At 42.0% G+C, this 14,025-nt stretch overlaps 1 protein-coding gene across 1 annotated transcript; it reads left to right on the top strand.

Moving 5' to 3' along the window:
- Window positions 1-687: 687 nt before the first annotated feature.
- Window positions 688-5,646, top strand: spry1 (sprouty homolog 1, antagonist of FGF signaling (Drosophila)). The gene is made up of 2 exons (XM_058417616.1): window positions 688-1,249; window positions 3,292-5,646. Exon 2 carries the CDS (start codon window positions 3,347-3,349, stop codon window positions 4,232-4,234), a length of 888 nt encoding a protein of 295 aa, XP_058273599.1. The 5' UTR covers window positions 688-1,249; window positions 3,292-3,346; the 3' UTR covers window positions 4,235-5,646.
- The last annotated feature ends 8,379 nt before the right edge of the window (window positions 5,647-14,025 follow it).

Raw genomic sequence — 14,025 nt, 5'->3', positions numbered from 1 at the left:
TGTAAATGGAGCAGGTCGGTTTAATAAGTCTGGTGCTTTAAAGCAGATATTCAGCCGAATGTAATAGACACGAATGTCTGTTAAACAAGAGCAAGAAAAAGAAGAAGAAGAAAAAGATCCATATCCCCGACGTGTCTGGACCGGTGATGAACCCAAAGCCATTGAGAGGACAATAATAATCATCACAGGGGTCAATCAACTCGTCTCCCATTCAGGCAGAGCGGAAACGACCAGACTTTATTGCGCCTTTAAAAAAAAAGCAGGTCCACCTTAAACCACACGCTTTTAAGGTCGCCCATGATCTGCAGTATGTTATTCGTTAATGTTCGGAAATTGTTCCAAACGTAGCCTTTGTTGTTTATCGTCATTAAATATATATATATATATATATGCATATATAGAGAGAGAGAGTTAATCAATTTCTATCAATATTGGTAGTATTGGTAGTGTAATGGTAATATGTGAATTCTGTCAAAAAAAAAGTCGTTGAAAAACTCCACGTTCCACCTTAAATCCTTCGCACCACATTCTCTCTCTCTCTTTTGCTCGCTCTCGCTACAGAGCGCGCGCGCGCGCCCTACCCCTCCCCATCCGGCCAATGAATGAGGAGCGGATGCGGCGTGTCCGCTCTGATTGGCCAATCACATCTCTCGCCTGGTTCCTGCGGGGGCCCCAACGGTAAAGCTCTCATTCATCTCGGCGAGCCTCTGACGACAGAGAGAGAGAGAGAGAGAGAGCGCGAGCGAGAGGAACAGACACGACTCGCGTTTTCCAACGGCTTTTTTTAAAATGCTGCGCGGAGAAGAAGAAGAAGAAAAAACAACCAGCAACAAGTTGTTATTTTAAGGCAGAAAAAAAAATTCTATAAACCGAGTGGGACTATTTTCATACCCGGATATTACTCGCGACGTTGGTGTATGAGGAGGATTTTTTTTTTATATTAATGCTTTTTAACCCGAAACGGCTTCGTCGTGTGTCGGGACACAAAAAACGGGGCGCTTTTTTCCCTTCAGCTCGGCGTTCCTGGGTGCGCAGCCTTACGCGTGGATTTTAATATATATTTTTTCATTATTATTCTTATTATTATCATTTAAAGGAGCGTATTTAGACCATACGGAATAGAGCGCTTCTGCACTGCTGTGTATGGATATTAACTACCAGGCTGATGAGCCGTAAACGTGGTTTCGAGCCCCGTTTTGGAAGTGCAACATCGGCTGATGGAGTTAACGTTATGGAGGATCGCGTATAGGTGCGTAATCCCGAAAAGTCTGCGCAGTGTGCGCGCGCTTCAGTGCAAGAGCGTGCGCGTGCAAACTTTTTCTTACCTCCTTGTTTCAATATAATATTGTTGTTGTTGTTGTTTAGTTATTGTGATTATTGCTTTTTTTTTCGTTGCTGTTGTTATTAAAGCGCCTGATCTCGTGCACAGCGCGTCAAACATGCGCAGTCCGTGGTGAAAAAATTGTAAGCCGTGTTTATTTAGCGCTCTTTATTTCCTTTGCAAAGCAGAAGCCCGTGCGTGTGTGTGTGCGCGCGCGCGCGTGTGTATGTGCGTGTGAGTGTAAAGCCACTCCGCTCCCAAACACCCCCCCTTTTCCCCCCAGCGGGCTGCCTTTCATTCATAAGTTTTTAACCCCCCCCCAACTTCCACTCCTTTTTTTAAAACCCCCGCTTGCACCCCTCTTCCTCAACTTCCCGCCATTTCCGTCCGTTTTATGATGCTACCACCTCTTTAACCCCCCCCCTTATTTATTCTTAACCCCCCCCTACACACACGTACGCATCATCTTTACCCCGCTTCCCCTTCCACCACGTCCAACTGCCCTACACCACTTCCATCTCATTTTCTGCCCCTTCTTCTTGTTCTTCTTCTATATTTCTATTGCTTTCCAATCCATTTACCCCTTCATCCTCCCGTATAAACGTTCTTTTAATGGGATACATTCTTGTAGCCTTTGGCTTTTTGCACCACATTTCTTTAACCACACACACACACACACATATTCCTTACTTTTTAACTACCTGTTTATGCTTTATAACCCCCCTTTCCATCTGTTTTTACCCCCTCCTCCCCAGTTTCTCCGGCTCATCCCAGGCCCCAGTTTTTTTGTTTTGTTTTTAATCCCTGGGGCTTCTTCACCTCTGTATACTGCCCCAAAAAACCCCAGCACGAGCAACATGGCCACTAAACACAACAGTTTATAGATCAGTTGATTAGGCTGGCTTTTATTCCTGACCCAGTTAACAAAAACAGGACAGAAAAAGGTACAGGAAATGTGAAGAATCTCAATTATTTCATTTTAGATTGAACTAGGGTTTTTTCTCCACGTATCCCCCCCCCCAACATCTTGGTCTAGGTCGCTGCCTTGACGTCCCAGGCCGTAAACTTTTCTCCGACACTGGTGCTGATCTGCATGTCAATGTCGGCCAGCCATACACATGCAGATCGGGGACAGGGAGAGTTATTGAGCTCTGTCCAACATCTCGTTAATAGTCAACCCGGTCCAACAGCCCAAAAGAGCCCGGGTGTGTCGGATCGGATGTTTCAGAGCAATCTAAAGCAAACTTTAAAAAAAAAAAAAAAAAAGCAGCAGCTTTTACTAGAGGAAGAGAAGTTGTGAATGTATAAAAGGTTTTAAGGGCATCTCTCTCTCTCTCTCTCTCGCAACCAGCTGCTTTATGAGACTGGAAAACCAATTCACACATTTGTGTATTTGAATACAGCTTGAATACAGCCCTCATCTGTCTCTCTTACCATCCCTCGCCTTTTTTATAGCCCTGGTTGTAAAAGGTTACTTCCTCTCTCAGCTCAGGCCAATAAAAAGCTGCTGCATGTAAGAGCGGCCAGTAGAGGCAAATGATATGACTAGCTTGGTGAATTGCAGAGCATTATGATGCACTTTATGTTGCGTCGTGAAAAGAATTCTTCCTTGATTTCGATCACCAATTTCCAGTTCCCTCCCCCGATTGTCTGCTATTCAGTTGCAGTTGTTTGCCATTAATGAGAGAAATCCGGTTTCGGTATACAAATGGTTAAAAAAACACACACACATCATGACACGTCATGTTTTATGATATAAAATGTGGCGGTATGAAACATTTTAGTGATGGAGTTTTATTTATTAGTTTTTGCCTCATAACAAACCCATGTACTGTGAAAGTATTATTTCTGGTTATGTGACTGATCATGATATGGCTACTGGACGGTCTTATCCTCAATCCCTAGTTTAGATTCCAATGGTTTGTATTGACTTGGGATTAATGTTCTCTCTTTCTGTCTCTCTCTGGCAGGTTCTCCGATGTTCCCGGACTGCACGGTTCCACAGGAAGTCGTTGATTCGGTCAGATGGATCGTGGAGGCCACGTGGGCACCGTTCTCTCTCTGGATCAGATCCGCTCTATACGTTCCAAGAACGAGTACACCGAAGGCCCCGTGACGTCGCCGGCATCATCGCCGTCGTCTACGACGTCGACGCGGCAACCGTCTGCGCCGTCGTCGTGGCGCCCATCACCACCACCCCGGACGCTGAAGCACGAGAGAACTCACGAGGTCATCGTGGTGAATGTCAACAACAACAATTACGGAAGCAGTAGCACCGGTGGCTTCTCTCCATCCGCGGGAAGCTCGCCACCTTTCCGCCATGTGGTTAGGACACAGCCCAAATCACAGCTGGCGCCCTTGCGGCCTTTGTTCCCTCCCTCGGACACTCTGTTGATGTCGAAGCAGGTGAAATCGAAGGGCGAGTCATTGTTATCATCGTCCTCTTCGTCATCCTCTTCGTCGTCGTCGCACCAGCTGATCTGCGAGAGCTGCGGGAAGTGTAAGTGTGTCGAGTGCACTTCACCGAGGCCACTTCCCTCGCGGATGGTGTGCGACGGCCAGTGCGTGTGCTCGGCCGAGAGCGTGCTGGAGCATGGCACGTGCATGTGCCTCGTCAAGGGCCTTTTCTACCACTGCTCGAGCGAGGGTGGAGATGACGCAGGCGACTCGTGTGCCGACCGTCCGTGCTCACTGACGCGGCCTCGCTGTCCAGCGCGCTTCCTCTGCATGGCCCTCATGGCACCCGTCTTCCCCTGCCTGCTCTGCTACCCTCCCTGCAAAGGGTGCCTCAAAGTGTGCCAGGTGTGCCACGACCGCCTGCGCCGGCCCGGTTGTCGCTGCAAGAACTCAAACGCCGTCTACTGCTGGAGGGACGGCCAGGGACATGCGCTCACACCGGGCAAACCCACCTGAGTGGGTCAGGACACACAAACGAGACACTAACAAACACGGAGCCGAAAACACAGGCACTAACACACACAGGATTAAGGGCTTATTATTATTATTATTATTATTATTATTATTATTATTATTATTATTATTACTTTTTGGCCCCATTCGGCTTCCATACTCAAGCTAAAACATGCAGAGTCGAATCTGTGCTAACACACAGCAGGGAGTCCAAATCCACGCTAACAAACACACTGAGGTCTGAACGTGTGCCAGGCGTGTGTCGCTAATTAGTTATGCAATGTCAATATCGTTATCGTGGATGCTTTGAAAATATCGTCAGCGCCACTGTGGAGTGAGGACTGCCGTGTCCTCGTCTTTGCCAGCACAGGCAATTCCATAATGCTCTGGTGTGCATTGCGCAAACATCACAAAACAGTGCTAAGATGTTGTCATACTGCAACATTACAAGTGTAACATGACACATGGCTTAAAAAAAGCGCTAAAATACAGTGTGGGACGCAAAACCCAGGGTGAGTCCCAGGACACACAACACCGATCCGGGAGGAAGAGGACGGACCACGATATCCTGACTATGCTCTAAATAAGCCCCGCCTGTTCCTCACCGATCTGCTGCTAGGAGGATGGAGGATGAAAACGCAAAACCACTCGTTTATTTGTCACTTGGCAGGTTTTTTTGTTTGTTTTTGTTTTTTGTTTTTAACAAAACCAGTGTTTGCCTTAAACTGACTGCGGGTCTGCTCAGCTACTTGATTAAAGAGACAAAGTGAAAAAGGAGGAGAAGAAGAAATAGAAAAAAAATAGAAGAAGAAAATGTTTTAAGCAAACGAGAGAACCGAACCGAATCGAATCTGTGAAGGACTGTCCGGCCAGCCTATAATACTGTAGCTGTTCCCAGATCGCCGTAGCAACCTGGTATTGTTCCCACACAGAGGGCTTCCCGTGCCTTCCCGCGGGTCGTCTCCATGGAAACGACCCCTCCGTCTGGTAGTGTTTCCGGACGGACAGACGGGTGGACGTTCAAACACACACACACACACTCCGTGGCATTTTGACTTTTGTTTTTTTCTCCCTGTTGTTGTTTTGTTGTTTTATTTTCTCTCCCCTTTTCTCATATTTTTGTAAAAAAAAAAGCAAAAAAAATGTATGTTCAAATCCATCAGAGGAATCCTGGCTATTTTTTAAAAAGTTACAAAAAAGAAAATGTCTGTTTTAAAAACATTTGTTTTTGTCATTGTAAAAAAAAATATTTATTAAGTGAAGCTCTATTATTTTATGATATTTATTGCGAAACAAAGACAGTCTTAGATTTACTCATGTCTGAATATAACAGAAATATCAATACTGAGAAATTAAAGGGTGACACAAACGTTATGTTAACTTTACTGCAGAAATATATGAATTAACTAATAACACATCGCCTCCTGTCATTATTTACATTGAGTGAGTCTCTATCTCTCTCTCTCTCTGTTTCTCTGTCTCTGTCATTCTCTCTCGTTCTTTGTTGTCTCTACTGGAAATGTCCTAGTGTCTTCTGAGACTCGTGTTGTTGGGTGTTTTCCTCCTGACTTGGGGTAAATTTCTTTATCTGTCCATCTCACAACAGCAGTACTTTCCCTTTACCACTTCTTCTCTTTCTTTCTTTCTTTCTTAGTCTCTCTTCTTTCATTATGTGTCTCTGTCTATTTATATCTTGTGTGTGTGGTTTATAGTACAGTAACTCAGCATAAATGTAAATGTAGGTCCTCATAAGGATAGTAAGAGTGTGTGTGTGTTTAACGACTCTAAGACTCAGTGACTGATATTATTTAATACCTCTAGATATTTCTTCACATAACTAAACACACACTTAAAGAGTTCAAAAGTCATGCCCAATACAGCTTCAGCTCAGAGAGAGAGATAGAGATGAACTCCGGGTCAGAGGCTGGAGCAGCAGGAACTGAGCAATAAAAGCAGGCAGAGATAACGCACACACACACACACACTTTATGATCGGCGCACAGGTGGCCTCAAGATGGACCCAATTTAACACACACACATACACACACACACACTCTATTTCAGACAAGATAACTAATCTGCCTCACAGACACTTCTCGACGCAAAAATCTACCTCAGGAAGAATCAAGCAACCACTTAGCATGCATGTTTACGCTAATGCTATGTGTACTGCATTGCACTGTAGGAGCTAACAGCGTTCTGTGGAGATTTAGGCTAACTCTAACAATTCTCTCTTTAAGACAAACTAATCGTAAACTTATGCTAATGCTAGCACCATTATGTGGAGATTTAGGCTAACAATAACAAATTTCTCTTTGAGTCAGGATCTCTATCTACTACAATTTTATGCTTATGCTAAGGTTAACACTACACTATATGAGTCTATGCTAATGCTAACAGCATTCTGTGGAGATTTACGCTAACAGTAACAATTTTCTCTTCAAGTCAAGATTACTTTAACTCTGTATGCCCTAAATTTATGCTTACGCTAATGTTAACACTACACTATACATGCTAGCACCATTCTGTGGAGATTTAGGCTAACAATAACAGTTTTCTCTTTAAGACAAGATTACTTTAACTCTATATGCGCTAAATTTATGCTTAAGCTAATGGTAACACTGCATTATAGGAGCCTAAACTAATGCTAACTGTGTTCTGTAGAGATTTAGGCTAACAATAACAATTTTCTCTTTAAGTCAGGCTCTCTATCTACTACAATTTTATGCTTATGCTAAGGTTAACACTATACTATAGGAGGCTAAAGTAATGCTAACACCATACTGTGGAGATTTAGGCTAACAATAACAATTTTCTCTTTAAATCGGGATCTCTATCTACTACAATTTAATGTGTATGCTAATGGTAACACTATGCTAATGCTAGCACCATTCTGCTAAGATTTAGGCTAACAATAAAAATTTTCTCTTTAAGTCAGGATCTCTATCTACTGCAATTTTATGCTTATGCTAAGGTTAACACTACACTATAGGAGTCTATGCTAATGCTAACAGCTTGCTGTGTGGCCAAAGGTTAAAGATTTTCTCTTTAAATCAAGCTTTCCTCAACTCCATAACCCACCTATAGGTTTATACTCATGCTAATGCTAACAGCATCCTGTGGGAATTTAGGCTAAAGGTATAAAATGTACTCTTTAGATCAGACTCACCTGAACTCTATAAGCTACCGCTAACAGCATATCCTGGGGGGATTTAAGCTAACAGTAACCATTTAAATCAAGCTACAGGTTGTGCTAAAGCTAACACCTTGCAGCTTTTTTTGCTGGTGTTTGGGAAAATGCTAATGCTCTACAGTATGAGAATGTAAACTGAGGAAAGCGATAGGTAATAATTTGAGGTATAATTATCGTGTTTATATCTTTTAAAAATACATCTATAAACATTTATAAATCGTTTAGAGCCCAAAAGAAATTTAGCAAACGTCGAGCAGCCATTTTGTGCCTGTGAGGAATCTGTGTTTTACAACAAGATTGTTTTAGTGGCTTAGACAACAGCAGCGAGACGACTCTCTCCCAAATGGAGCTCTGTGTGTGTGTGTGTGCGGGTGTGTGTGTGTTTTCTCTCCCCGCAGGAATGCACCTTTTGTCGCACTAAAAGCCTTTTGTGTGGATTTGTGGCCCATTTCCTGTCAGAGCTGTGAAGAGCCATTTGGCTTTCACACACACACACACACACACACACACACATATATTTAAACTCTTCACACACCCCACACACACACTCACAGGTTTGAGTACACATCATCCACATGTGATTTTAGATACACAAAGACAGCTAAATGCTTTACAGATGCTTCACACACACACACACACACACACACAAATAGTGAATACATCTAATACACACTAATACAGGTTTACACAGGGTTGTAAACTCAAAGCATACACACATTTTACACACAGCAGGCACTTACACGTTTGAAAGTATGCACATACTTACAGACACACACACACATACACATACACACACAGTGTTCATAAATTCCTTAGTTGATCCAGTCAGTGTGCGTCAAAAATCCCCAGTGTGTGTGTGTGTATGTGTGTGTGTTTTTCTTTGTGTCTCACGCCCACACACTCTCTGCGAGCGGAAAGAGAACTTGACTCCATTTCCTCGAGGTGCTATTTACAGCTCTGACCTCCACACACACACACATACACACACACTCTGGCTGCTGCGTGTACCGGCACGCTCGGAAACAGGGTGAGTCATATAGGAAGCTACACACAACCACACACACACACAAGCTCTCTCTTGCTGGCTAACCTGTCTGACCGCAAAGATCACACACACACACACACACTAACAGTTCAGAACTGAAACTCAACTTGGACAACCAAACCTTGCATAATTCACTCTTCCCGTTATACCAGTGTGTGTGTGTGTGTGTGTGTGTGTGTGTTTTGGCAGTTGCCTGCTTTGGCACACTTAGTAACAAGTAACAGGAATTGTAGCATTCAAAAAAAGAGCTAAACGAGATCGATCACCACGTCTTAAATATTGTAGACGAAAGAAGTGGTGGTTTTTTCATGACCTGAAGGTTCTGAGTTCAAATCCCAGGGTGTGTTCAATGTTTTAGTGCAAATTTCATTTATTTATTCATTAATTATTAATTTTTTTTATAATTTTTGATAAATTAAATTCTTTTTTATGATTTAAATATATTTTTAAATATTATTACTTACTTTTTAAAACATTATTAAAATTTTAAAATGTTTTGTGTTATTATTATTATTATTTAATTTGTGCATGTAAGGAATGTGTTGTAACTATTTATTTATTTATTAATTTTATTTTATTTTTTATTTATTACCATGTATTTATTACCATTTTTTTTAACATTTTATGTTATTTGTTATTTATTTTTTCTTTTGATGCAAATTCATTTGTTTAGTTAGTTAATACATCAGTTTTTCTTATTTATTTCACATGTTTATTTGTGTTATTTTTTTTCTTATTTTTTTTTCTTTATTTTAATTGTTTATTTGTCTTAATTTTTTTTAGTTACCTAGTTACACTATATTGCCGAAGGTTTTCAGACATTACATTGCACATGAATGTAATATGGAGTTGTCCCACCCTTTGCAGCTGTAACAGCTTCAACTCTTCTGGGAAGGCTTTCCACAAGGTTTTTAGGAGTGTGTTTATAGGAATTTCTGACCATTCCTCTAGAAGCGCATTTGTGATGTTAGACGAGAAGGCCCGGCTCACAGTCTCCACTCTAATTCATCCCAAAGGTGTTCAGGTTGAGGTCAGGACTCTGTGCTGGCCAGTCAAGTTCCTCCACACCAAACTCGCTCATCCATGTCTTTATGGACCTTGCTTTGTGCACTGGTGTGCAGTCATGTTGGAACAGGAAGGGGTCATCCCCAAACTGTTCCCACAAAGCATGAAATTGTCCAAAAAGTCCTGGTACGCTGAAGCATTAAAAGTTCCTTTCACTGGAACTAAGGGGCCGAGCCCAACCCCTAAAACACAACACCTGATGATTTGGAGGGGTGTCCCAAAACTTTTGGCAATATAGTGTATTTAGTTAGAAAGCTAGCTAGCTAGCTAGATTTTTTTCCTTGTTCTAATCTTACCAGATAAGTATCTTAAGACCTAAAATGTTTTTTTTAGCATTGACATGCTGATCAAAATATATACACAAACTTATATTAAAAAAATACGTAAACTAAAAATAGCAAAATATGGGTTCGGTTTAAAAAACAAGATGGTTTTGAGGTCAGCAGGGAGTCCACTAACTCTGCAGCCGGAAGGTTGCGAGTACAAATTCGACATTTTTCCAAGAGCCACTTTGCAAAAACCCCTTTGAATTGTAAGAGCTTTAGACAAATCCTTCTGCGAGATGTAAATGTTAAAAGCGTTGTGTTGTTCTCTTTCCTGTGTATTCGTTTAAGAGCTGAATCGTTCATCCGTTGAGTCGTTGGTCGAGTTTCTTTGTGTCGTTGATCCGAGGACTAAAGGTTTAGGACAAACAGGAAGTGAATGTGGAGGAGGTTCTCTTGGTTCTCTTTTAGTAGCTGTAACTTAGACACTTTTTTTCTCTCTCTTTTTTTTCCAATTCTGCAGGAGTGTGTTGGCTGTTTTTTTTCTCTTTCTGGTGTTTGGTGAAACGTTGAATCGGTTGGCCGTTGAGTCGTGTGTTGGGTTGCTTTGTGTTGGTTTTGGTTGCTGGAACATTCGCTGCTCGGCATACAAAGCGAGGCCGTGTGAGAGGCATTCACAGTTCGCTTAGATTCACTGGGTTTCTCTCTCTCTCTCTCCCTCTCTCTCTCTCTCTCTCTCGCTGAATGAGTTCATCCTGAATGGGCCTCAGCTTCCGTCTTTGCCGTGTGTGTTCTTCTCATTGATTCAGTGATTCCTTTCATCAGCATGCCTTGATTGATCGCAGCCTCTTCTGCGATCTATACAGGAAGTATTTCACAGCCCTACACACACACACACACACAAAAGGAAAGATGACTGATGTGGCCTTTAGATAACATCTCGTCAGATCCAGTCAGCGAGAAATGTGCAATGTGTGTGTCAGAGAGAGAGAGAGGGAGGGAGAACAAAAGCATTTCTTTGGTGTTATCATGGGGCAACACCATTTTAAACAATGCCCCCCTACCACCCCCATCCCCCTACCCGGGGCTATTAACCCCAACAAGAGCCACTTCCTGTGCTATTTATACGTAAACGCCGTGCTCCAGCCTTGCAGGACAAAGGAAATGATCAATACACCCTCATCCCTCATCACACACTGGGCTTCTGCTTCAACATGCTGACAGAAACATTACTAGCCATAGCAAAAAAAAAAAAAAAACAACCCAACATATTTTACGATTTTAGCCTTTAAATTTCTCGGCACTGTGTAGTTGGAGTCCGATATTTTGAATAAAACATTTGGTGGATCAAGGTTATTTAGCAACATACTTCAGTGCAATATCTTATTTTATGTAGCAGTCTAATAGTAGCTAAGAGCTAAACTCTCTATCCATCCCTAACTAACTTTGTTTTGCTAGCATGCTTCATCGACAGGATGTCTGTATAGCACTAGCTAGCTAGCTCCATCAAATACCAGGTTTATTAGAAGATGTTTATATTTCACTAAAGACTCTCTATGTAACACTAGCATTATTATTTTTTTTTTTATTTCTCATTCATATAGCGAACTAGATATCTAGCTACCATGTTGACTATAGCTAACAAATCCAAGCTAGGTATACATTTAGCTGCTTTCTTTGTAGTGTAACTCGATCTTTACTGACTGTATTAAACACCTTGTTGGCTTGGAATTAGCAGCTAACTAGCTGTGCTTCAGTGACAGACTTGTTGTGTAATAATAGCTAGCTGGCTGCATTTATAATTACAAATTAGCTAACAAGATTGCTAATGCTTACTGCCAGGAAAGCCCTTCTGTGTAAAACCAGACTACATGTATCTAGCTAGCATGCCTTATTTTTTATTTCTGCGCAATTCTAACTAGCTAATTACTTTGTTTATTAAAGTTAGCAGCTTACTAGCTGTTTGTTTTGCTAACATGCAGCAATGCCATGCCTACTGTGTAACACTAGCTAACTAGCTGCTGTATTTAAAGACATTACCTATAGTGGGTCTGGTTTAGGGGCTGATTGATGACGATTATCAGACAGGACTGAACCCTGATACCGAGACGTTAAATATCCGTCTTATCTTGTTCTTTCGATCTGTTTCTGAGAGAAACAAAGTTTTGTGTGACGTTTAATATTTTTTTTTTGTGCGTGGAAAAGTGTTTGGGGGAAAACCTCTGGATAAATAGTAGGGGTTTGAAATTATTGCTTGTCTCCTGTGTAGTGTGTGTGTGTGTGTGTGTGTGTGTGTAAAGATTAGACTATGCATCCACCCAGATGGTTCCTGTCTACTGGGCTTTTTCAGTTTACTTCCTTACCGCTCCCCTCCTGCTACACCCCCCCCCCTCCTCTATCTATCTATATCTCTTTCTCTTTTAAAGGCCTGGAAGTTGTCTTTTATTGCCCAGTTGTTCGGAAGTGACCTAGTGCCCTTGATTAGATAGAGCAGAGTCCTATCGGCCTCTGTCAGTTTAAACTGTCTGCCTCTCTCTCTCTCTCTCTCTCTCTCTCTCTCTCTCTCTCTCTATCCCCCCACCCACCCCCTCTCTCTCGCTCAGCATGGTTGCTTCTGTGTGTGTGTGTAAAGAGGATAACAATGGAGGCTTTAGCATGTCCTGCTTTCTGGTCAAGATGGGGTGGGGGTGAAAAAGAAAGAGAAAGGGGAATGGAAGTGACAAAGGGAGAGCGAGAGAAGAAAAGAAAGAAAGAGGGGAGGCCAAAGATAGCAAAAAAAACCTGACATACGATATTCGTAGTGTGGTTCTGGTGTGTGAGGCGGCGTGTAAGTTTTTAGTGTTTATACTGTTAGCGTTAGTTTGTTGTGTGTAAGTGTGGGTTTGTGTTGAAGTGTGTAGCAGTGTGTTAAATGGTTTATATGTATAGTTTGTTAAAATGCATCAGTGCATTTGTATGTGTAAAAGTGTAGTGAAGTAGAGTGGAGCTGTGTGTGTGTGTGTGTGTGTGTGTATGTGTGTTTTAGTCTGTGTTATTGTATATAGGTTTGTGTTCAAATGTGTGTTAACGTGCACATTACAATGTATTTATATGTGTAAAGATGTAGTAGTGTGTGTGCATTTAACTCTAAGATGGATCACGGGCCAAGTTTCTAATGATCTTAAAAGCTGAAACTGTCGGAAGCCTGAGTATTAGATCACAGCATTGCTGATTCCACTAATCCCCTACAAGCTCTTTTTATCTCACTGTGTGTGAGATGAGAGATGAGATCTCACCCATCCAAATACCCCTTCCCACCCCACAACAACTCCCCCCCATCCCCAACTGCCCTGCTTCAACAGGTGAGTCTTTCAAATGCATGATAACATCCTGCTTTTGGCTCTTTATTGATCTGAGCTGTTGCCTTTCAATAGCCCTCTTCTTTAAAAGAGGCCTAAAGCTAATCACAGCCATCGCTCGTTACGACCCCACAGACCCTAGGGGGAGTGTGTGTGTGTGTGTTATGTGAGGGGGGGCTTCATTTCCTGACAGATCAAACACCTCTACGGGTGGTTAATTTATTGCTCTATTCATTCCAGCAGTGCTGATTCTGCATTAAATGGAGGCGGTGATAAGTTTAGACTTCTGTAAGAATTCCAGAATGCTGATTAGACTGAGGTTTTACAACTTCTAGAATTCTCGATTAATTACAGTCCTAGTACTCGCGTTTTGCTCTTCCTGAAGGATTTCATAATGAAATGAGTTGAAAGTTCTAGAATTCTTGAATAATTCCAGTCCTAGAACTCGTGTCTTGCTCTTCCTGAAGGATTCCGGAATGAGATGAGTTGAAAGTTCTAGAATTCTTGAATAATTCCAGTGCTAGATTTCATGTACAATTCTCTAGAGCCTGATTACCGTTGTCCCTTAAAATTCAGCACTGAAAACAATATAGATACAGAATACCCATAATGCACTTGGTGTTTGTTCTCATGCATGGCCTGTACATTAAATAGGATCCCTGATGCAAGGTAATTGTCATGTGACCTATAACTTGATGAGAGTGTGGTTTGGGATGTGTCCTCACTTTATGAGTCATGGTGTTTATGTGGCCTATTGAGTGAGTAAAAGTGCGTAGTTTGGGACGTGTCCATTGTGAACTAATGTCTATGTGGCGTATACAGTAAATAAGATGTGTGGTTTGGGAGAAATCCATAGTGTGGCCTATGTAGTGGAAAGGTTGTGTTTTTTG

This window comes from Hemibagrus wyckioides, linkage group LG02 (genome assembly GCF_019097595.1).
Source record: "Hemibagrus wyckioides isolate EC202008001 linkage group LG02, SWU_Hwy_1.0, whole genome shotgun sequence".
NCBI classification, from domain to species: Eukaryota; Metazoa; Chordata; class Actinopteri; order Siluriformes; family Bagridae; genus Hemibagrus; species Hemibagrus wyckioides.
The sequence above is the reverse complement of the archived record's forward strand: the minus strand, read 5'-3'. Positions and strand labels throughout refer to the sequence as shown.